Genomic DNA, 25,570 nt, shown 5'->3' on the forward strand with positions numbered 1-25,570 from the left:
ATGACTTTTGAAAATTGTATCATTGTAATACTGAGAATGATGTAATTTTAGAGTGATTTTGGATCGCCAACAAAATCACCCTCTCTTGCTACGTTGAACCAAGCTTGGGAAATAAATGTCTTTAACCAAGATACTGTCTCCGCAAGTCTTTATATTAACTGAGCCAGCTTAGTGCTCATTCTCTGTAAAAAGCTCCAACACAGGATAAAGTCATTTGGCTTCACTAATCCATTTTCTTAATCATGATTTGACCTGCTCGACCTTCATGATGTCCCTCATTACCATCTCTCCTCTAGTAATGCACTGGTTATCCTGTAACCAGACTGAAACTGTTCACTTCAATTATCTTTATTGGCAGTTTATTCCAGTAAAGATTCCCAATTTCCTAAATTCTACTCGTTTCCATGAGTATTGGTGCCCTTTTGTTTGGGGGATAGTTTGCCCAAGTCAACTCTACCTACAGCTTCAATCTTTACACAGAACAGGCTAGCAAACATCCAGAGGCATCTTTTGAAAATGCAAGAGGAAGCGTGTGGGAGAAGAGAATAGGTAAACAAAACTTTATTCAGTAGTTCCTGTTGTTGACAAAGGAATACAGGTCACTGCATTCCTACATAGCAATGTTATGGAACTGGTAAAAATTGCATGGGATTTGGGGTGGACTGACTTGATGGATACAGAACTGGCTTGGTTATTAAAGACAGAGTAGCAGTGGAAAGGTGTTTTTCAGAATGGAGATCTGTAGCTAATGGTGTTCCAGGGATCCAGGGATCAATGCTAGGATCTCTGTGGTTTGTAGTATATATAAACAATCTTGGAGGAAAATGTGGGTAGTCTGATTATTAAGTTTGCAGATGACAGAAGGATTGATGGAGCTGCTAATGGTGCTGGAGATTAATCAGGATATAACAGCATATAGATAGATTGTAGACTTGGGCACAGAAATGGCAGATGGAGTTTAATCCAGATAAATCTGAGGTGATGCATTTTCGAGGATTAAATTTAGGTGCGAATTATACTGTAAATGGCAGAACCATTAGGAATATTAAAATAGAGGGATCTGGGCATGCAGGTCACAGTTCCCTAAGAACAGCAACACAAGTGACCAAGGTGATTAAGAAAGCATATGGCACGATTGTTTTCATTAGCTGGGGCATTGCCCATGAGAGGTGGAAAATCATGTTGCAACTATACACACCTTGGTTAGGCTGCATTTGAAGTATTGCACGCAGTTCTGGTCACCACACTTCCAGAAGAACGTGAAGCATTGGAGAGAGTGCAAAGGTGGTTCACCAGGATGTTGCCTGGTTGAGGGTTTTGGCTATGAGGAGAGGTTGAATAAACTAGGATTGTTTTCATTGGAAAGATGGAGGCTGAGGGATGACCTGATAGAGGTCTACAAAATTATGAGAGGCATAGACAGGGTGGATTGCCAGAGGGATTTTCAAAGGGCGGAAGTGTCAATTACAAAGGGGCACAGGTTCAACGTGAGAGGAGGAAAGTTTAAGGAAGATGTGCGGGGAAGTTGTTCACTGAGAAGTGGTGAGTGTCTGGAATGTGCTGCAGGAGATGGTGGAAGCAAGCACATCAGCAACATTTAAGAGATATCCTGAAGGGTACACGAATAGCAAAGAAAGAGGGGGATACGGACAAGGGCAGAAAGTATTTTTTAGTTTAGTTAGGGCATCATGATTGGCACAGGCTTGGAGGGCCGAAGGGCTTGTTCTTGTGCTGTACTTTTCTTTGTTCTTTAGTTGACTTTACGATTGTGAAGTGAAAAGGATGGAAAATAACATGTCACATCAACGAGTGAAGAAACCTAGTAGAAGTAGTGGGAATTTTGTACAAATAATATTCCTTCAGTTACAGCTTAATCAACTAATTTTATTGAAAGCTAAAATTAGTTAACTTTTTTTAAATAAATAATCTTACCTTCCGTCCACAGCAGTAGCCAAGAGATTGCATGACTGGATCAATTTCTAGCTCAAAGACCTCAGCCAATTTTGTACAGTATTTATATACACGTGAAGTCTTGCGGTTGTACAACCATGCATTGTTGAACATCAACCATACATCTTCGACATACTGCCAAGGCTCCTGATACTGCCCAGTGTCCAGCTTGCGTTTTATTGTCGACAGATCCATAGGATTCTTCACTATGTCAAAATAGTCCTGTAAAGAATATGGAGCGGGATGGGGAGAAAAGAAATAACTTCCATTCAATAACCGAAGTCACAACACTTGACAGTCTTCAAGGGTAACACATTTGCTACTGGAAGTTTCAGACCAAAACCTGAAGCACCATTTTTTGTTAGTTTGCAAGAAACATGCCTATGGAATTGAAAAACCATTAATCTTTGTCTCCAAATCAGAAGTTTCAAAATGTTTTCTTTCATGGGTGTGGATGTCGCTGGCTAGACCAGTATTTATTGCTCATTCCTAATTATCCTCGAGAAGTTGATGGTGAGCCACCTTCTTGAACGTAGTTACACAACGGTGCTGTTGGGTAGGGAGTCAAAGATTTTGATTCAGTGACAGTGAAAGCAGTGGTGGTATAGCTCCAAGTTAGGATAGTTGTGGCTTGGAGGAGAAATTACGCTGTGGTGTTCAGTTACCCTCATCCTTAGAGATGTTAGAGGTTATGGGTTTGGAAGATGCTGTCAAAGGAAACTTGGGGAGCTGCTGCATTACCTCTTGTAGACAGTAAATGCTGCTGCTTCTGTGCATTGGTGGTGGAGAGAGTGAATGTTGAAGATGCTGGATGGGGTGCCAATGAAGTGGGTTCCTTTGTCTTGGATGGTGTCAAGCTTCTCGATTGTTTTGGAATTGCACTTACCCTGGCAAGTGGAACGTATTCTATCACACGCCTCATTTGAGCCTTGTAAACAAGCTTTGGAGAGTTATTTGCCACAGAATTCCCAGCCTCTGGCATGCTATTGTAACTACAGTAATTATATGGCTGGTACAGTTCAGTTTCTGACCAACAGTAATCCCCAGGATGTTGACAGATGGGGATTCAAACATGGCACATTCCCACTGAATGTCATGGGGAGATGATTGGATTTTCTCTCTTTGGAAACAGCCATTGTTTGCCACTTACGTGGTGCAAACAATTCTTGCCATTAATCAGCCCAAGTCTGAATGTTGCCTGTTTTTCCTGTAAATGGACATGGACTGCTTCAGTACAAGAGGAATCACAAATGGCACCAAGGACACTACCCTGAGGAGCTCCTGCAGCAATGTGGCCAAAACTACACTTTCCGGCCTATCCTTCATAACTCTCAACTCCCAACTCACATGTCAATCAAAAATCTTTCTAACTCAGACTTAAAATATAATCAATGGCTCAGCCTCCACTGCTTTCTGTGGAAGAAAAGTCCAAAGATGAATCATCCTCAGAAGAAATTGCACCTCATTTGTCTTAAATGAGACTCCTTACAAATGGTTTCCCCCATGAGTGTACACATCCTCTTAGAATCTAACCTTCATGCCTCTTCAGAGTCTTATCAAAAAGATCACTTCTCATTCTTCTAAACTCCAATGCGTATAGGCCCAATCTGCTCAATCCTTCCTCATTTGACAACCCATTCATGCCAGGAATTAGCCTTGTGAACTTTCTTTAAACTGCTTCCAATGCAAATATATCCTTCATTAAGTAAGGCAACCAAAAAAGGAAATGGTACTCTATGTCTCACCAATGCCCAGCAAGACTTCCCTACTTTTATACTCCAATCACCTTGCAATAAAAATCAACTTTCATTTGCCTAATTAATTATTTATCTAATTGTAAGTAGCTGCATGTTAACTTATGATTCATGTATAAGGATATCCAAATCCCTCAGTACTGCAGTACTCTGCAATCTCTCTTCATACAAATAATATTCTGTTTTTCTATTCTTTCTGCCAAAGTGAATAAGCTCACAATTTTCCATATTATGCTCCATCTATTAGAAGTTTGCCCACATAACCTATCTACAACACTTTGCAGATTCTTTGCATGTACTTCTCACAATTTGCTTTTCCATTTCTCTTTGTATCATGAGCAAATTTGACAACAATAAAGTTGGCCCCTCCAGCCAAGTCATTCATATAGATGTTAAACAGTTGAGGCCCCAGCACTGATTTCAGTGGTACTCCACATTTAGTTTGCCAACCTAAAACTCACCCATTTATTCTTTGTTTCCTCTCTGTTAATCAATCCTCTATTTATATCATCCCTGACATAATTAACTCTAATCTTTGGCAGTAATCTTTTGTGGCACGATTGAATACCTTTTTTATATTACATCTATTGGTTCCCCTTTATCAATCTTGCTTGCTACATCCTCAAAGAGCTCTAATAAATCTGTCAAACACAATTTCCTTCTCTTTTTTACAAAATACTTTGCCTGATTGTATTATGATTTTCTAAGTGCCCTATTACTATTCACTTAATAGTCAGGTATTCTAACTTACACCTGATGTCAGATGTTAGACTAATTGGCTATATAGTTTCCTGCTTCCCTCCTTTCTTGAATAGAGTTGTTACATTTCTAGTTTTTCAATCTGTTGGAACATTTTCAAAATCTAGGCAATTTTGGAATATTGTAACCAATGCATCCACTATCCACAGATTGTAACCAATGCATCCACAGAATGGTCTTCATTTTGGGGACTTGTCAGCCTTTAGTCCTATTAATTTTCCTAGAATTTTTTTCTTGTGATCATACTTGTTTTAAGTTCCTCTCTCTCTTTTGCCCCCTGCTTTTCTACTATTTTTGGAATGCTTTTTGTGTCTTCTGCTGTGAAGACAGAAAAACGTGTGTTCAAAGTGACCAGTGCTTACCCTACTCTTCATTTTTATCTACTATAGAAGCTTTATCTTGTTTTACACCTTTTGCTAGTTTTCTCATATTCTAATTTCTCCCTTTATCATTTGTTTAGTCATCCTTTGTTGGTTTCTAAAATTTTCCCAATCCTCTGCCTTTCGACAGATCTTTGCAGCATTGTATATCTTTCAATTTGATACCATCGTTAATGTCCTCAGTTAGCCATAATGGTACAATCTTCTTCTAGAGCTTTTCTTTCTCAATGGAATATATTTGCTACGTTACTAAGCATCTCTTTAAATGCCTGCCATTGCTTCTCTACCTTCTTACCTTTTAACCTGTTTTATCAGTTTACTTTAGCTAATTCTGACATGAAGTTTTGACAGCTAGTGTCAGGATGACTTAAAACACTCCCAGCAGTGATTGGTTTCCTTTGCTAATTCTTATCCCCATCCAAACTGATTCTAAATTTTTGATCTCCCACGCCAAGATAACAGCTTCCTACTATACTGATCTTGTTCTCAATTAACAGAGCAATCCCACCTCCTTTTTCTTTTCTCTTGTCCTTCCAAAATATCAAATATTCGTAAATATTTATGTCCCAACAGTGGTCACTTTGCAACCATGTATCTGCAATGACTATCACACCAATTTATAGGATCTCTGGAACATAGGAGTAGTATTTCAGCTCATCGAACCTGCTCCACCATTCAATATGAGCATGGCTGATCATCCATCCAAATGATCTCCATATTCCCTCCAAATGATCTCCATATCCCTTCATATTGCTGGCATTTAGAAATCTGTCAATCTCTATTTTAAACATAATCAATGACTGGGCTTCTACAGCACACCAGGACAGAGATTTCAAAGAGTGACAACGGTGAGCAAAATAATTTCTCCTTATCTCAGTATAAATTGCAATTGTGTCCCCTGGTTCTAGACTCCCTATGATATGGAGATGCTGGTGTTGGACAGGGGTAAACACAGCAATAAGTCTCACAACACCAGGTTAAAGTCCAACAGGTTTATTTGATAGCAAAAGCCACTAGCTTTCAGAGCGCTCCTTCTTCATCAGGTGAGTGGGATTTCAGTTCACAAACAGGGCATATAAAGACAAACTCAGTTTACAAAATAATGGTTGGAATACAAGTCTTTACAGGTAATCAAGTCTTAAAAGGTACAGGCAATGTGAGTGGAGAGAGGATTAAGCACAAGTTAAAGAGATGTATATTGTCTCCAGCCAGGACAGTTAGTGAGATTTTGCAAGCCCAGGCAACTCGTGGGAGTTACAGATAGTGCGACATGAACCCAAGATCACGGTTGAGGCTGTCTTCATGTGTGTGGAACTTGGCTATCAGTTTTTGTTCAGTGATTCTGCGCTGTCGTGAAGGCAGCTTTGGAGTATGTTTACCTGAAGATCAGAGGCCAAATGCCCGTGACCACTGAAGTGTTCCCCAACACGAAGACAACACTCTTGCCTGGTGATTGTTGAGCGGTGTTCATTCATCCATTGTCGTAGCGTCTGCATGGTCTCTCCAATGTACCATGCCTCGGGACATCCTTTCCTGCAGCATATCAGATAAACAACGTTGGCCAAGTTGCGAGAGTATGTACTGTGTAGCTGGTGGATGGTGTTCTCACGAGAGACGATGGCATCCGGTGTCGATGATCTGGCACTTCTCGCAGAGGTTGCTGTGGCAGGGTTGTGTGGTGGTGGTCAATATTCTCCTGAAGCTGGGTAGTTTGCTGCAGACAACTGTCTGTTTGAGGTTGTGTAGTTGTTTGAAGGCAAGAAGTGGGGGTATGGGGATGGTCTTGGTGAGATTTCATCTTCATCAATGGCATGTTGAAGACGCCAGAGAAGATGTCATAGCTTCTCTGCTTCAGGGAAGTACTGGACGACGAAGGGTACTCTGTCCGCCACGTCTTGTGTTTGTCTTCTGAAGAGATCGGTGCGGTTTTTCACTGTGGCGCGTCAGAACTGTCGATCGATGAGTTGAGCGCCATATCTTGTTCTTATGAGGATATCTTCCAGCATCTGGAGATGTCTGTTGCGATTCTCCTCATCTGAGCAGATGCTGTGTGTACGGAGGGCTTGTCTATAGGGATGACTTCTTTAATGTGTTTACGACAGAAGCTGGAAAAGTGGAGCATCACGAAGTTATCTGTGGGCTTGTGTAAAGTGAAGTGCTGAGGTGGCTATTCTTGATGGAAATGCTTATGTCCAAGAATGCAACCGATTCCGGAGAGAAGTCCATGCTGAGTCTGATGGTAGGATGAAACTTACTGAAATGACTATATGATGACATCAATGATTGTTCACCATGAGTCCAAAGGAAGAAACTTTTATCAATGTATCTAGTGTATGGCATCAGTTGAAGATCCTGTGCAGTGAAAAGATTTAATTCAAACATGTGCATGAAGATGTTGGCATATTGAGATGCGCATTTGGTCCCCATGGCTGTTCCTTGTTCTGGATGAAGAACTGGTTGTTGAAGGTGAAGGCATTGTGGTCCAGGATGAAGTGGATGAGTTGTAAAATTGCATCTGGAGATTGGCAGATCAGCATTGAGTACTGAGGCAGTTGCAGCAATGCCATCGTTGTGGGGGATGCTGGTGTAGAGTGCCAAGACATCCACTGTGACAAGGAGTGCTCCTGGTTCAACTGCTCCATGTGTGCTGACTTCCTGCAGGAATTCTGTAGGGTTGCGACAAAAGCTGGGGTTCTTTGTACAGTGGGTTTCAGGATGCCCTCAATGTAGCCGAGAGGTTCTCGCACAGGGTCCCATTACCTGATACGATGGGACAGCCTGGTGTGTTTGCCTTGTGTATCTTTGGGAGGCAGTAGACACCTCCAATGCAGGGAGTACATGAGATGAGAGCACGGAGGGTGCTCTGAAGGTCCAGATCAAAGATTTTAATCAGTCTGTTGAGTTGACGGATGTGCTCTTTGGTCGGATCTGCAGATAACTGTCTATAGTGTTCCTGATTGTTCAGTTGTCAGTACACTTCTTTGCAGTAATTCCTTCTATTCAATATGACAATAGCCCCTCCTAGACTCCCCAACCAAGGGAAAAATCTTATCTGCACCTACCCAGTCTATTCTTTTAAGTATTTTGTAGGTTTCAATTTGTTCACCTCTCATTATTCGAAACTCTAGGAAATATAGGCCCCAATATCTCTTCAAAGGAGAGTCCTTTGCCAATCCAGCAGCAATTCAGTTTTATCCCTCGCTGTATTTCCTCTATGGCAATAATATCCTTCTGAAGCTAAGGGGACCAAAACTATACATAATACATTAGGTTCTGTACAATTGAAGAACAACTTCACTACTCATGTACCCAAATCCTCTTCTAATAAAGGCTAACACACCATTAGACTTCCTAATTGTTTGCTGTAACTGTATGTTACCTTTCAGTGACATATTGAGGACACCCTGGTTATAAGAACATAAGAAATAGGAGCAGGAGTAGGCCATCTAGCCCCTCGAGCCTGCCCCGCCATTCAATAAGATCATGGCTGATCTGTCGTGGCTCAGTTCCACATTCCCGCCCTCTCCCCATAACCCTTAATCCCCTTGCCTATCAAAAACCTATCAACCCGCGTCTTAAAAATATTGAGCGAGGCAGCCTCCACCACTTCAACGGGCAGAGAATTCCAGAGATTCACCACCCTTTGAGTGAAGAAGTTCCTCCTCAACTCCGTTCTAAACCGCACCCCCCCTTTATCCTGAGGCTGTGCCCTTTAGTCCTACTGTCCTTTCTGAGCGGGAAGAGCCTCTCCACCTCTATCCTATCCATCCCATTCATCATCTTATACGTCTCAATGAGACCTCCCCTCATTCTTCTAAACTCTTAACGAGTACAAGCCTAGTTTATTCAGCCTCCCCTCATAGTTCAACCCCCTCAACTCCGGAATCAGCCTAGTAAACCTCCTCTGCACTCCCTCCAAGGCCAAAATATCCTTGCGTAAGTGCGGCGACCAAAACTGCACACAGGTTCCTTTGCACATCTACATTTTCCAGTCTCTCACCATTTAATACTCTATACATTTGTTCCTCTTACCAAAATGGACAACCTCACATTTTTCCACAGGGTATTCAAACTGCCATGTTCTTGTCAACTCACTAATTCAGTTCAAATCCCCTTGAAGCTGCTTTGCATCTTCCTTGCAACATACTTTGATACACACAGCCACGAGGGAATGTAAGAAGTCTTTAAATCAGTCTTTTTACATTTTCCCCTGCAGCAGATCTTATTTTATTGTATACTCTTATGTTTGTACATTCTGTCCCTTCCTATCACACACCACCCGCATCACCACCTCACACTACCGTCATGTCCTTTTCATTTAACTTTCCAAACCTCCCTTCCCCAGTCTCATTATTAGTTTAAAATACTTTGTTATATGATTTGAATATATACAGGCCACAACATGGTTCAGGTAAAGGCCATCCCAAAAGTAAAGTTTCCTCTTTCTGCAGTACCAGTGTCCGTGTCCTATGAATCAAAACCCATTTCTTCCAAAACAATCTTTCAGCCACAGATTCAACTCTCATCTTATTTAACCTATGCCAATTTGCTCATGGCTTGGTAACCCAGAGATTACGTTCGTGATTCTGCTTTTTAATTCCGCCCCTCACAACTCATACACCCTCAGCAGAATCTCTTTCTTAGTCATACCAATGATGTTGGTACCCATGTGGACCACTACACTGACTCATTCCCCTGGTACCAGCAAGAAACAGAGTCTTTGGATCTCACACTCTTGGCTGCAGAAAGACTGTCTATCTTCCTCATTATGCTGTGTACTAATGTAATTATATTCTCTTTTTCTACCCACTACTTGGATGACCACCTGCATCATGGTGCCATGGTTAGTATCCATAAGTTGGAGACACTTAGCAGTGTGGTTGTTATGGACCATACTGGTATCCAACTTTTCCCACATAACAGCTGCAACACATCATCTGACATGCCCTGCACACTTGGTTTTTATTTAACTAATTAGGTTTAAAAATCACTCGACATTATATAATGGAGTTTAACTAATTATGCTATGAATGTATTTCCCCAGAAATGGTTTAACCTACTGCCCCAGCTTAGAGGGTTAAAGAATCTTAAAATGCATTATTCATCTATCCCTTCACACCTAATTAATGCCTCCTGGCTTCAATTCTCAGGTGTCACTGTCTCCCTCTCATGAGTCACTCGTTTTTGTAAAAGACCAGAACAGCACCTCCTCCCTCACTGCACTGACTTCTCAGATTTAAGCACCGAGTCTTGCTGCACTTGGGCCTGAGCTGCCACCTTCAGGCAGGTAGAAATAGGGATCCTCCTGGGATGAGTGATCATAGTATGGTTGAATTTCTGATGCAGATGGAGGATGAGAAAGAAGGGTCCCAAACCTGTGTCCTCTGTTTGAGCAGAGAGGAGTATGATAGGTTTGAGAGCAGAATTGGTGAATGTAGATTGGGGGCGCAGATTGGTTGGTAGGACGGCTGAGGAACAGTGGAGGATTTTTAAGATCTTTTTCAGTACTCAGCAGAAATATATTCCAATGGTAAAGGAGGACTGTAAGAGAAGGGATAACCAGCCATGATTATCGAAGGAAATAAAAGGAGAGTATTAAATTAAAAGCTGATGCGTTCAGAGCGGCTAAAAATAGTGGGCGATTAAAAGATTGGGAAAAATTTAAAAAAAAACAAAGAATGACTAAGAAGGTGATAAAAGAAAGGAAAGATAGAGTATGAAGCTAAACTAGCTCTAAATATAAAAAATGACAGTAGAAGTTTTTACAAATATATAAAGAGGAGGAGACCGGCTAGAGTGAATATTGGAACCTTGGAGGACGAGAGCGGGGATTTAGTGGTGGGTGATGAGGAAAGGGCTGAGGCTTTAAAAAAGTTTTTTTGTGTCAGTCTTCATGGAGGAGGATACAAATAGTTTGCTGGGTATTAAAGATAGAAGGATGGGAGGAGATGAGGTCCTTAACGCGATTACTGTCACTACAGAGGTAGTGCTTGATAGACTAACAGGACTGAAGGTAGACGAGTCCCCGGGACCGGATGGAATGCATCCCAGGGTTCTGAAAGAAATGGCAGAGGTGATAGCGGATGCCTTAGTAATTATTTATCAAAATTCGCTGGACTCTGGGGAAGTGCCGAAAGATTGGAAAACGACTAATGTTACGCCGCTGTTTAAAAAAGGTAGCAGACAAAAGGCAGGGAATTATAGGCCTGTTAGTTTAACGTCTCTAGTTGGAAAAATGCTAGAATCTGTCAAAGAAGAAATAGCAAGGCACCTAGAAAAGAATGGCTTGATCAAGCAGATGCAGCACGGATTCGTTAAGGGGAAGTCGTGTTTGACAAATTTATTGGATTTCTATGAGGATGTGACTAGTGTGGTAGACAGAGGGGAACTGGTGGATGTGGTGTTTTTGGATGTCCAAAAGGTGTTTGGTAAGGTGCCTCACAAAAGGTTGCTGCAAAAGGTAACGGTGCACGGAGCTGGGGGTAAGGTGTTAGCATGGATAGAGGATTGGTTGTCTAATAGGAAGCAGAGAGTTGGAATAAATGGGTGCTATTCTGGTTGGCAGTTAGTGACTAGTGGAGCGCCGCAGGGATCGGTGCTGGGGCCTCAACTGTTTACCATTTACATAGATGATCTGGAGGAGGGGGCTGAGTGTAGGGTAACAAAATTTGTTGATGACATGAAGATGAGTGATAAAGCAAATTGCGTGGAAAATCTGCAGAGAGATCTGGATAGGCTGAGTGAGTGGACGAGGACCTGGCAGATGGAGTATAATGTGAGCAAATGTGAGATTATCCACTTTGGCAGAAATAATAGTAGGAGGGATTATTATTTAAAGAGCCAAAAGCTGCTGTATGCTATGGTGCAGAGGGACCTGGGGTTCCTTGTGCATGAGTTGCAAAAACCCAGTCTGCAAGTGCAGCAGGTGATCAAGGCGGCAAATGGAATGTTGGCCTTTGTAGCGAGGGGGATAGAATATAAAAGTAGGGAGGTCTTGCTGCAACTGCACAGGGTACCGGTGAGGCCGCAGCTGGAGTAGTGTGCGGTTTTGGTCGCTGCACTTGCAGAAGGATATATTGACCTTGGAGGAAGTGCAGAGAAGGTTCACTAGGCTGATAACAGAGATGAGGGGGTTAGCCTATGAAGAGGGATTGAATAGACTGGGTCTGTACTCGGAGTTTAGAAGGCTGAGGGGGGACCTTATAGAGACATATAAAGATAATGAAGGGGATAGGGTAGAGGTAGAGAGATTCTTCCTGCTTAGAAAGGATAGCAAGACTAGAGGGCTCAGCCTCAAAATAAGGGGGGACCAGTTTAGATCGGAGTTGAGGAGGAATTTCTTCACTCAAAGGGTGGTGAATCTCTGGAATTTTCTGCCCATTGAAGTGGTGGAGGCTACCTCGCTGAATATATTTAAGTCACGGGTAGATAGATTTCTGATAGACAAGGAATTAAGGGTTATGGGGAGAAAGTGGAAAAGATCCACTTCAGATCAGCCATGATCTTTTGAATGGTGGGCTGGGCTTGAGGGGTTAGATGGCCCACTCCTGCTCCTATTTCTTATGTTCTAGTGACTTACTTTCAGTGTGTGCTAAACTATTGACTCAGATTCCAGTGAGACAAGTCAGCCACTGTTGGTTAGGAAATCAGTTATAACTATTACCAACTATCTTGCTGGCACCTCTCGGCACAGCCCTTGCTTACCACTTACTAAAACTACCACTTCCTTGTTTCTAAATTTCTTTGTTATTCAAAATATTTTGACTCCTTAGTCCACTTCCCTAGACGGGCCCTACCTCCACTTGTTCCAGGGATCACTTTCATTTGCCTTTGTATCTAGATAAAGTTATAGAATGCACGGGAATTTCAGCTACTTGTTTAATCTTAAGTAGGCAGAACACGAGACCAGAGTCAACAATCTCACTTTAGTTGTCAAAAGTATCTGTTGAATAGTGGAAGAGCAAATAGTAGCAGGTAATACTGTTTTATTGTACAGTCTTCATTCAGCTTAATCAATTGAACCAGTAGAAAATAGCTTGTGACTGCTGCAATATGCTTACACAATGATTCCTCTCTCTTTCTCATCATCTATGATGTGGAGATGCCAGCATTGGACTGGGGTGGGCACAGTGAGAAATCTCACAACACCAGATTAAAGTCCAACAAGTTTATTTGGTGTCACGAATTTGTGGAGCGCTGCTCTTTCATCAGGTGAGAAGCAGCACTCCTGGTGTCGTGAGACTTCTTAGTCTTATCATCTATGGACGTCATCGCGTCTATTGCTTTTCAAAAACTTCAGCGTCTTCGATTTGTACAAGACAGGCTGATAAGTTTAAGAACAGTAGTAGACTATTTGGTTCTTCCAAGTCTGTTCCACCACGCAACAACATGGCTGATCTGCTCGTAGTCTCAGTTCCAACTTCCTGTCTATGCTTCATAATGCTGGACACTTGCCTAACAAAAATCTGTCTAACTGCCTCAAATAGATTTAAAGACCCGACCTCCACTACTTTCTGGAGAAGAGATTGCCACACATCAACGACCATTTGGGAGAAAAAGTTTACCTTCATCTCGGATTTAAAAGGGAGGCTTCTTATTTTGAAACTATGTTCCCTCGTATTAGTCTCACCCACAAAAAGAAACATCCTCCAGATATCCATGCTGTCAAGTCTCCTCAGAACCTTATTTCACTAAGATCACCACTCATTCTTCTAAACTTCAATGGATATAGGTCTAACTGTTCAACTTAACATCCATCAGTTCCCCTTTATCCATCTTAAATGTTACTTCATCAAAAAACTCAAACAGGTTAGTTAAACTCGATTCCCCTTTCACAAAAGCATGTTGATTTCACCTGACCCCATTTTAATATTCTAAGTATTCTTCTGTAACCTCTTAATAATGGGTTCTAGTACTTTCACTGTGACATGTGTTAGACTAACTGGCCTAACATTCCCTCCTTTCTAGAATAAAGGTGTTACGTTACCTATTTTCCAATCCATTGGAACCATTCCAGAAATTAAGCAATTTTGTAAGATAACCAACGCATCTGCGATCTCATCAAACCCTAGGATGCAGACTAATACAGCTGTAAAATCGCCAGGGCCTAATAATCCACAACCGAGGGTACGAAAAGAGGCGACAATGAAAATAGTAGATGCACTGGTTGCCATCTTCCAAAATTCTGTAGATTCCATTAGATGGTTTGGTTCCCCATCTCAGACTCCAGGCACCAAACTGAATAAGGTTTGTAATGGCTGTAAATTAAGCTGGGACATGATTTCTATGAGTGTGGCTGACGCTTATCATATTCTGTCGCTTTTACTTGCACGTTACTCATGTTCACTGATCTAGGTCTCAGCTTATTCCACCATCTTATGCATGAAGTTTTACTCAAGTATATTGTAGGAACCGTAGCTAGTTTCGGTTGTTTTGTTACATAGTTGATTTCAGCTACAAACACTTTTAATCAACTCTTCTTCACTTTGATCTTCATTATCATAGTGTCAAGCCGAGCAAAATTAATTCCTATTTAGCACCTCAACTGCAAAATTGAACGTGTTTCAATATTCTTCCCTCAAAATAAAAGCGGCGTTTATCCCAGAGCTACTATAGTAAAGCTCTGCCAATGTTTTAAAGTGCGCTTTATTGTTTAATGTTTATCCATTAATATCATAAGTCGGCTTACATTAACACTGCAATGAAGTAACTGTGAAAATCTAGTCACTACACTCAGGAGTCTGTTTGAGTACAATGAGGAGAATTTGGCATGGTCAATGCACCTAACCAGCACATTTTTCAGACTGTGGGAGCAAATCGGAGCACCCGGAGGAAACCATGTAGACACAGGGAGAATGTGCAGACTCCGCACAGACGGTGACCCAAGCTGGGTCCCTGGTCCCGCGACGATGCTGTGCTAACTACTATGCCATGGTGCATTGAAGCAAACAGATAATTATGTTTAAAAATTACTTGACAGTAGTCTAGTAGGACACCCCATAATAGCCTACCCTATCAATAGAGGACACATCTTTCAGGTTTAAAGTATCAAGCAGTTAGGTTTTAAGTTTGGATCCCCTTGAATGGACCATCACATTACACTCAACTGCTAAAAATGCGTGGTATATAACATACTGTGTTAAATTATGTATCAATGTGACAAAAATACAGAAAATAAAGGAAATATAACAGATCTATTGGCATCTGAAACGAGAAAGATAGATTAGCCGATCTTCCATCTAAATCATTAACCCATTTCCTCTTCTTAGGTGTTGACAAGCCTGTCACACAATTCCAATTTTTAGTTCAATTTCCATTCCATTCCCAATAGCAATCAGAATTGTTGGTTTCTATAATAACATGCATGTTAAAAATGACAGTTAATTTGGCATTTATTTTTCAAGTTGTAAGGCAGTGGTACAGGAATGGAGTCAAGTAATTTAAATACCATATAGTTATGAGTACGAGAATAGGTTTGTTATTTTATTCAGTCTTAAATCAAGCTATCTCAGGATGATTAGAAAAAGCACAACCAATTTTGCTCACCCACTGTTGCTTTGTTCCCAATACTTTGTAAAAGAAAAGTTGCAAGTATATCATTCCTAAAGTGGTCTTATCAGGCAGCAACACACTGCAATTAGTTAAATATTACCAGTTCAGTATGTTTTAAGGTACTGATGGATAAAGGTAAGCGTAGTCCTCAAGTTAAGGTGCTAAATTGGGGAAGGTTAATTACAACAAATATTAGGCAGGAACTGAAGAATGTAGATTGGGGGCAGATGTTTGAGGGCAAATCAACATTTGGCACGTGGGAGGCTTTCAAGTGCAAGTTGTAGGGAGTCAGGACCGGCATGTTCCTGTAAGGATGAAGGATAAGTATGGCAAATTTTGGAAATCTTGGATAATGAGAGATATTGTGAGCGTAGTCAAAAAGAAAAAAAAAGCATCTGTCAAAGCTAGGAGGCTGTAAACACACGAAACAAGTGTGGAATACAAGGGAAGTAGAAAGAAACTTAAGCAAGGGCTAAAAGGGGTATCGAAAAAGCATTGGCTAACAGGATTAAGGAAAAACCCAAGGCTTTTTATACATATGTAAAGAGCAAGAGGATAGCAGGGAGATGGTTGACCCACTCAAGGACAAGGGAGAGAATCGGTGTGTGGAGCCAGAAGAAATGGGCGAGGTATTAAATGAGTACTTTGCATTAGTATTCACCAAAAAGGACTAGGTGGATGATGAGTCTGGGAAAGGATGTGTAGATAGTTTGAATCGTGTTGAGATCAAAAAGGTGGTGGTATTGGGGTTCTTGAGAAACATTAAAGAAGACAAGGCCCCAGGGCCTAATGGGATATACCCCAGAATACTGAGAGAGGCAAGGGAGGAAATTGCAGGGGCCTCGAGAGAAATCTTTTTATTCTCACTAGCTACAGGGTCCCATAGGATTGGAGAATAGCCAATGCTGTTCCTTTGTTTAAGAAGGGTAGCAAGAATAATCCAGTTAATTACAGGCCGGTGAGCCTGACATCAGTGGTAGGGAAATTATTGGAGAGGATTCTTCGAGACAGGCTTTATTCCCACTTGGAAATAAGAGGGTGTATTAGTGAGAGGCAACATGGTTTTGTGAAAAGGAGGTTGTATCTCATGAACTTGATTGAGTTTTTCGAGGAAGTGACGATGATGGTTGATGAGGTTAGGGCAGTGGATGTTGCCTACATGGACTTCAGTAAGGCCTTTGACAAGGTCCCTCATGGTAGACTGGTGCAGAAGGAGAAGTCACATGGGATCAGACATGAGCTGGCAGGGTGGATACAAAACTGGCTCAGTCAAAGAAGACAGAGGATAGCAGTGCAAGGGTGCGTTTCTGAATGGAGGGCTGTGACAAGTGGTGTTCCTCAGGGATCAGTGCTGGGACCTCTGCTATTTGTAACATATAATAATTAGGAGGAAAATGTAATTGATTGATTAAGTTTGCGGACAACACAAAGGTTGGTGGATTTGTGGATAGCAACGAGGACCATCAGAGGATACAGATCAGTTGGAGACTTGGACGGAGAGATGGCTGATGGAGGTTAATCCGGACAAATGTGAGGTAATGCATTTGGGAAGGTCTAATACAGATAGGAAATATACAGTAAATGGCAGAGCTCTTAAGAGTATTGACTGGCAAAGAGATCTGGGTGTACAGGTACACAGGTCACTGAAAGTGGCAACGCAAATGGAGAAGGTAGTCAAGAAGGCATACAGCATGCTTGCTTCATCAGCTGGGATATTGAGTTTAAAAACTGGCAAGTCATGTTGCAGCTTTAGTTAGGCCGCACTTGGAATATAGTGTCAAATTCTGGTTGCCACACTACCAGAAGGATGTGGAAGCTTTGGAGAGGGTACAGAAAAGATTTACCAAGATGTTGCCTGGTATGCAGGACATTAGCTATGAGCAGAGGTTGGAGAAATTTGGTTTGTTTTCACTAGAGGAAGGAGGTTGAGGGGAGACCTGATAGAAATCTACAAGATTATGAGAGGCATGGACACAGTGGATAGTCAGAAGCTTTTTCCCAGGGTGGAAGAGTCAATTACTAAGAGTCATAGGTTTAAAGGTGCGTGGGGCAAGGTTTAAAAGAGGTGTATGAGGCAGATTTTTTTTAAACACAGTGATGGGTGCCTGGAACTCGTTGCTGGGGGAGGTAGTGGAAGTGGACTTTTAAGGGGCATCTTGACAAGTACATGAATGAGATGGGAATAGAGGGATATGGTCCCTGGAACAGTAGGGGGTTTTAGTTAAGTTGGGCAGCATGGTCAGTGCAGGCTTGCAAGGCCGAAGGGCCTGTTCCTGTGCTGTAATTTTCTTTGTTCTTGGTTCTAGGTTCTAGTTGTAGATGATTGAAAACCACTGATCCAGTCAGCTTTATGAGTGGAGATATCTGAACACATTGGGTATTGCAGGAGAACAATGATGTGTCACATGCAAAAAGGGAACAGGATATTCAACAAGGCAGTTTTTATAAGGGATCCAGGGGAGTTTTCTATTAATGCGCTATTTGTAATTTGGATTCAGGAGTAATCTTTCAAACATCAGCATTATGTTCATAACTGCCTACTTGATTTTGTTATTCAAACAAGACTATCTTACTAACTGTACAAGAGAAAAGATGAAGATAATGAATTCTAAATTACAGTCTCACTTGGATAAACAAACCTACTACAATTTGCAAATCATACAAGAAAGAGGTGATGTGTGGTTAACAAAGCTGCAATTTACTGATATCAAATTGATCTGTGGCTATAAGAAAAAGTAGGATTTTCATTTTCTCAGACAAACCACTAAACCACTATTTCCTCTAGAACAAAAGAATGAACACTAAACTGACACACTATTTGATTTAGTAATATTTTGCCAAGTTCAGACAGCCTCTCTTATTAAGTCTTGAGGACAATGAAACAAAGCTCTACATTCTTTCGAACAAACCAAGGTCGCATACATTCATCACGAAAGACTTGCACATACAGTGCACCCAGTATATCTCAGATAGAAGTACCGTAGCTGAGGTTAGATGATTGTATGTGTATAATGCAAAGGAAAGATCACATTTATAGTTCACCTTTGGGAAAAAAGCAGACTAATTTATTTCCCCAACCTTTAAATATTTAATTAGCATGTGCAGCATCCATTGGATTGGCAAATGCAATGTACAGAAGTAATTACCTCTATATTACATATATTTGCATCATAAAATGCTACATAATCATAATTTGCACTGCATACAATAGAAATAGAATGTCAGTCTTTTTAAAAGCTATGTACAATGTTATTTTTTGCAATCTATGCTGGAACATAGAGTATTGAAATTTTAGGTCTCAGCTGCAGTCACCTTTGAAGAGATGTGTATTCCTCCTCCTTAGTCAGTCCCTCAGGGTCAAGAGTGACTTCCTTCCACTCCAGGGTTGTGTCCTGAGGTGACTCAGAAGTCCAATTCTGCCACAGGTGGGGCAGCTAGTGTTTGATGAGGCAGAGGGACAAGATACTCGGATTTTGGTACACTCCTTCCACTGTTTACACATAGTGCCTACCTGGGCCCGTTGCAAAATGTTTGAAACGGTTGGCACTTTCATGGATGCCTCTTCTCAGGTTGGATGGTTTCGAGCAAGAGATTCCCACAAATTGGTGGGATGTTACATTTTTCAGGGAGATTTTGAGGACACCCCTGAAATGATTACTCTGCCTTCCTAATAATTGCATGCTGCAATGAAGCTTGGAGTAAAAATAGTTTGTTTTGGGAATCTTGTTTCAGGCATGTGGATGATTAGGCTCCACCCAATGTAACTCATTAACCATAACCAGTGCCCCAATACTGGGTATCTTGTCATGAGAGGGAGCACTGATATTGGAGCACCTATCCTACAACTGAATTTGGAGGATTTTGTGAAGGCATCACAGGTGATATATCCCCAGAGATTTAAGATGTCTGCTATAGGTTGTCCATGTCTCTGATGCATACAAAAGGACAGATAGTCTTACAGGGCTGCAATACTATGAGGATTACATCAGGTTTGAGGACTTTGTCATCAAACACTCTTTTCCTTTGATAGGTGACACTGGAGGCAATGATGAGTTTCATTTTGGATGTTTGCCCTTGCAGAGAGGATGCTAAGGTATGTGAGGTAAAGTGACCTCTTTTAGGAGTGGTCCTTTACAGGTCACGTGAGCGAGCCAGACTCTTAAGTATTGGAAGCCTGGGAAGCAAATCACTCAGTTCAAAGGCAACAAATGCTGGCCTAGTTAGTGACGCCCATGACCCATGAATGGTTAAAAAATACTTCCTAGGAAAAACAGGCTTACAGTCTGGTGAAGAACCAAACATCACCCAAAACTCAGGATAACAAAGTCTTTCGGTCAAATGGTGGGACTGGTCAAAGATACTTAAATCATCAACCTGCAAATCATTATGTTGAGGTACACGTTTCATTCTGCCACGAGGGAATGAAGGGAGACAGTCTCCAGGTTTGTGGCCAGACTGCGACGTTTAGCAGAGCGTTGTGAATTCAGTCTAGCTTTGGGGGAAGATATTAAGAGACCAATTGGACTACAGGATCAACAGCCTCACAGTACAAGGCGGCTACTGGTTGAACCAAAATCTCTTTGGACAAAGCTGTAGAGATGGCTGAGGTGATTGAATGTGCTGAGCAAGGCATGAGTAAATTACAAGGCATGCCCAACAGGTGAGCTGTTTGTGGCAGGAAATGGCTGCTGCAAGGAACAGCCCATGTAAGTGCACAGTAGAGCCTGAGAGGGGTAGCACACCATGGATAGAAGCATGTTTTCATTGTGGGGGACAGCACTCCCAGGAAATGTGGTGTAAACATTTTACATGTTTTCGCTGCAAGCAAAAGGGCAATTTGCAGGCTTGGGGCAGAGCAAAACGGGTGTTGCAGAATGCACAAAAAAAGCTTAGAATAATTCTATTAAACCAACTGGCTAAGGAACCCAATAAGGGATCCAAAACATATACGTTAAACCAGGTCTAACTCAACAGGGTGCTACCTACTGAGATTGCCTTGATGGTCAATGCCAGTACCCTGAAAATCAAGGTCGACATTGGATTCATGGCCACAGTCATAAGAGAACAAGCATTCAGACACCTCCAGAAAGGGCTGCAACCCTTGAGGTTGAGTTGTCCAGAGGCCATTTTATCAACTTACACTGGAGAGATGATGAAGACAGTAGGGGAACTGCAGTACTGGTATCCAACAGGAAGCAGGCAGCACAGTTACCACTAAGATAAAAGCAAAATACTGCAGATGCTGTAATCTGAAACAAACGGAAAATGCTGGAAAATCTCAGTAGGTCTGATAGTATTTGTGGGGAGAGAATTGTGCCAATGTTTCGAGTCTGGATGACTCTTTGTCAGACCTCTGAAAGATTGGAAGATTTAGGTGTCATAAAACTAGAAGAGCTTTGTGAAAGGGCTGTGCCACAGTGTCCATTTTAAAGTCAGATTGCAGAGAGAGAATCTATAGGGACTGCAAGTTAACTGTGAACCAAGGAACCCAGATAGACTGATGCCCCATTCCAAGGATAAATGCAGGTGACCTTAAGTACACCAACTTAGATTTAAGTCATGTATTCCAACAGCTTGAGCAGGATACAAACTCCTAAACACTGGTCACAATTAACATTCAACAGATTATATCACTACACTCATTTGCCATTTGGTATGTCATCTGCCTGCATCATCTTTCAGCACACCATGGAAAGCCTGTTTAAGGAATCCTCAGAATGATGGTATATTTGGAGGGTCCCTAAAAGAGCGCCAGGAAAACTTAGAAGTCTTAAAAAGATTTAAAGAGTGGGCATATGCTTAAAACATGAGAAATGCATGTTTCAAGTGGATGAGGTTACATACCTTGGTTTCAAGGTAGGCGTTAAGAGGTTGCACCACCTCGAGGACAAGCTGAAAGCTATTAACGAATTACCACGGTCTAGGAACGTGACAACATTGAAGCTCTTCCTAGGTTTGGGTAATTATTATGGAGATTTCTGCAAAATACGTGTCCATGATTCTGGCCCTGTTATACCAGCTTCTGAAGAAGCATCAGTGATTGAAATAGCGAGAGGTGCAGAAAGAGACCTTTTCTAAAGTAAAGCAAGCCTTACAGTCATCAACACTGCTTGGATCAAAATGTACAAGTAAATTGTTGGCAGCTACCTGTGATGCATTGCTATATGGAGTGTGAGCAGTCCTTTCTCACAAGTTATCAGATGAAACAGAGGGGCCAATTACATTCACATCAAGAACCTTTTCTGATGCTGAGAAGAAATATTCTCAAGTTGATAGAGAGCCTTGTGGTTATCAATGCTGTGAAGTAATTTCACTATAGACGCTTCATTGCAATGGATCAGAAGCCACTGTTGGGGTCATTCTGAGAGGGCAAGTATGGGCCACCGATTGCCTTTGCAAGGTTACACAGATGGGTCTTGCTGTTGGCTGCATACAGCTACACCTTCCAGCATAGACCAGCAACATAAATTCTGAATGCAGATGTAGTCTGCTGCCTCTCTCTGTCGTTTATATACAGACTATACTGTCGCCACCGATTCCACAAAAACAGTGCTAGCATTGCACTTTCTAGACACATTGCTGGTCTCAGCTGCCCATATAAAAGTCCTAGGCCAGTAGGGATTCACTGCTCTCCAAAGTTAAAAATGATGGTGCTTAAAGGCTGGCTAGATGTCCAGCTAATGAAGTCTACCACGGCTGCAGCTATCAACAGATTTTTGCAATCCATGGTGCACCGCAGGTCCTTGTGTCAGACAATGGCACAGCATTTACAGCTGAAGACATTCTCCATTTTGTTAGGTCAAACGACATCTGTCACGTTCTGTTAGCTCCATGTCACCCAGCCTCAAATGCATCACAGGTAACTTGGCACAAATGTTTAACGTTTCTATGAAGAAGCAAACTCAAAGGCCACGACACCACAATGCTTGGCGAGGTTCTAATTATCATATAACACTATTCCTCACGCTACCACCTGGGTCAGGCTGGCTGAATTATTGATGGGACAACATCAGACGACCCACTTGGACTTGGTATTCCCAGATTTGTCATGGGGGGGTACAGGCTAGGCAAACCTTCCAGAAAAAACACCATGACTCAAAGAATGGAGACAGATAGTTTGCAGCTTGGCTTCTGTCTGCATACTCTAGTGTTGTCCGCACACAGATTTGATTTACTATTGTCACATGTATTGGTATACTGTGAAAAGTATTGTTTCTTGTATGCTATACAAATAAAGTACACCATTGATGGAGAAAGGAAGGAGAGAATGCAGAATGTAATGTTACAGTCATAGCTACGGTGCAGAGAAAGATGAACTTAATCAAGGTAGGTCCATCAAAAGTCTGATGGCAGCAGGGAAGAAGCTGCTCTTGACTTGGTTGGTACAACTTCAGACTTTTGTATGTTTTTCTGGACGGACGAAGGTGTATGAAGGATGTCCGGGGTGAATGGAGTCCTTAATTATGCTGGCTACTTTACTGAGGCAGCAGCAAGTGTAGACAGAGTCAACAGATGGAAAGCTAGTTCGCGTTTTGGACTGTGCTTTGTTCACAACCCTTTGTAGTTTCTTGCAGTCTTGGATGGGGCGGGAGCCATACCAAGATGTGATACAACTGGAAAGAATGCTTTCTGTGGTGCATCTGTAAAAACTGGAGACAGGTGTAGCGGACATGCCATATTTCCTTAGACTGACTTCGGAAGAAGTAGAGGTGCTGGTGGGCTTTCTTAATTATAGTGTCAGCAGAGGGACCAGGACAGGTTGTTGGTGATCTGGCCACCTAAAAACTTGAAGCTCTTGACCATTTCTACTTTGTCCCCATTGATATAGACAGGGGCATGTTTTTCACCGAGCTTCCTGAAATTGATGACTATCTCCTTTATTTTGTTGACATTGAGCTGTACTCTGTCTTGTATTGTTTGAGATCTGACCCACTACGGTGGTGTCATCAGCAAATTGAGTTGGAGGGTAATTTGACCACAGGTGTATAAGGAGTATAGGGGGGAGCTGAGGGCACAGCCTCGAGGGACACCGGTGTTGAGAATTGTGGAGGTGGTGTTGCTGCCTATCTTTACTGATTGCAGTCTGCGGATTAGGAAGTTCAGAATCCAATTGCAGAGGGAGGAGTTGATCCCCAGCCCACAGAATTTGGAGATAACTGCAGCTAGGTGACTGAGGTTTGGGCAATCATAGTTCGGGAATAGAGATATCATAGGTTGAGTAGTTTCCCATTCTTTCTGCAAAGTAGCTCCACTCCAGTGGGGAGCTTCCTGGAGATAGGGAGAAGTGTCGTGAAGAGTAAGATAGAAAAGAACATTGTTGAGATGACAAAGCATTGCTTGACTCCAGTTTGCACTTGTGTTGAGTCTGTGACAGATCTGTTGGTGAGGATCATGGTTTGCATATCATTGTGCAACAGGTGATGAACAGCTATCAATTTCTCTGGGCAGCAAATCTGAGGAGGAAGCCTCTTGGGTGATAGAGTCAGAGTGAGATCAAAACTGGCCATGAATAAGGATTGCTGCTGCTCTCTGCATTTTTCTTGGCCTTGGCTTGCTGTGAAGATCATGTCCATTGTGACTCTTGATGGAGTAAATCTGCATCCAGTAGGAGCTCTCCAGCCACTTAGAGAAGGAAATTGAAAAGAACTCTTGCAATGACCTTCCCTGTGGTAGACAGCAGTGATACCCCTCTATAGTTATTGCAGTTAGTCTTGTCTCCTTTTTTGAAGGTGGCCACAATTGTGTGGTCTTGGAGATCTCCTGGAATACTCTCCCCATTCTAGATGAGGGATGAGGACTACAAAATAACTTTATTTTTTGGCTTACTCAAAAAACTAACTTCTGAACTGGATCCAGTGCCATAAAGACTTTCATGGAACATTTTTAAATACTGAGAAGCTGTGCAAAAGTCAGTAGAGATTTATATCAGCGAATCCTACCAATTAATTTTTCCCTGAATTCACTAGGAATGAAGTAATAAAGTTTGGTTGCTATCAAGTTGAAGTTAGATTAAAAGCAGTCATGGTAGTTCTGTTTTGTGGAATGTTACGTTTCTTGGCCAAGTGATTCATTTTCACAAAAAGAAAAAAAAACTGACTTTGAATTTATAAAGCATCCTATCATGTCCTTAAAACTTCTTGAAGCTCTTTAAAACAAATAAATCACTTTTGAATTGTGGCCCCATTATGCGGGCAAACGTAGCAGTCAATTTATATGAAGTGAGGCTCAGTATAACAATTAAGTCAATGATCAGTTAATCTACTTTGTGTGGTGTTGGAGGGACAGATGTTGGCCAGGAGGCTGGGACATTGTCCTACTCTTATCTGATCAGATAACTATCCAACTGAATTGGCAAATGTGGCATCAGTTCATCAACTCACTTGAAAGACAGCACCTCCAGCATTTTGTCAGTACGACACAAAGTGTCAGCTTAGATTAACGGTTTGAAGGTGAGAATGCAACCAGTTGTGCCAAGCTAACACATCAGGTTTACTTATTTTAACATTTTACTAAAGTTCTGTTACAGAAAATCCATTATCGTTACAAAAAGCACTTAATTCAAAATATGGCTTAAATTCAGTTCAGAGAAAATTGCCCTCAGTTACTTTTCCAGTTGCACAGAGTGAAATAGTTAATAGTATTTAGCTACAGTACTTACTGGAATTCCTAAAAGTGAAGGATCTACAGGTTGCCGGAATGGCAATGATTCTGGGTCCTGACGGTACAATGCTTCAAGTGTGGGCATAAGAGCTTGCCGCAGTTCCTCTGGTTTGAAAACTATCAGGAAACAATGGAAAATGATATCAGCTTACCAAAGAACTGTACCTTGTTTCAGAGACAGTTACGCTGCCTCACCACTATAATGATGGCGCATTGCAGCTCTAATGTAGTTAATTATGCTTTGATGCAAAGGTAGCTTTTAACGTTATGGATCATATCAGGAGTGACAACATCTAGATAATATCAGCTAAACAAACACTTGCCTCAGGCTGCAACTGCCATTTGGAATAGGAATATCTTTGAAACTCAATTAGTGAAAACAATGTACAGTTTCACAAAACACAGATGTACAAGTTCACACGCAGAGACAATCCTAATATAAAACTTCTCATCCAAGTCAGGGTAACATTCTGGAGGGCTGTATTGAATTCCTTCATATTGTATTTTTGAATCACA

General features: G+C 41.6%; 1 protein-coding gene across 4 annotated transcripts in view; it reads right to left on the reverse strand.

Moving 5' to 3' along the window:
* crebbpb (CREB binding lysine acetyltransferase b) overlaps nucleotides 1-25,570 on the reverse strand; it is a 144,119-nt gene that overhangs the window by 44,243 nt on the left and 74,306 nt on the right. For all 4 annotated transcript variants that reach the window (XM_080206734.1, XM_080206732.1, XM_080206733.1 and 1 more), the window contains exons 17-18: nucleotides 25,053-25,171; nucleotides 1,933-2,172 (exon numbers count right to left, since the gene is read on the reverse strand). In XM_080206734.1, coding sequence (XP_080062860.1) covers nucleotides 1,933-2,172; nucleotides 25,053-25,171 — 359 coding nt within the window. The remainder of the gene's footprint in view (nucleotides 1-1,932; nucleotides 2,173-25,052; nucleotides 25,172-25,570) is intronic.

Source organism: Carcharhinus amblyrhynchos, chromosome 18, assembly GCF_965287045.1.
Source record: "Carcharhinus amblyrhynchos chromosome 18, sCarAmb.v2.hapA, whole genome shotgun sequence".
NCBI lineage: Eukaryota > Metazoa > Chordata > Chondrichthyes > Carcharhiniformes > Carcharhinidae > Carcharhinus > Carcharhinus amblyrhynchos.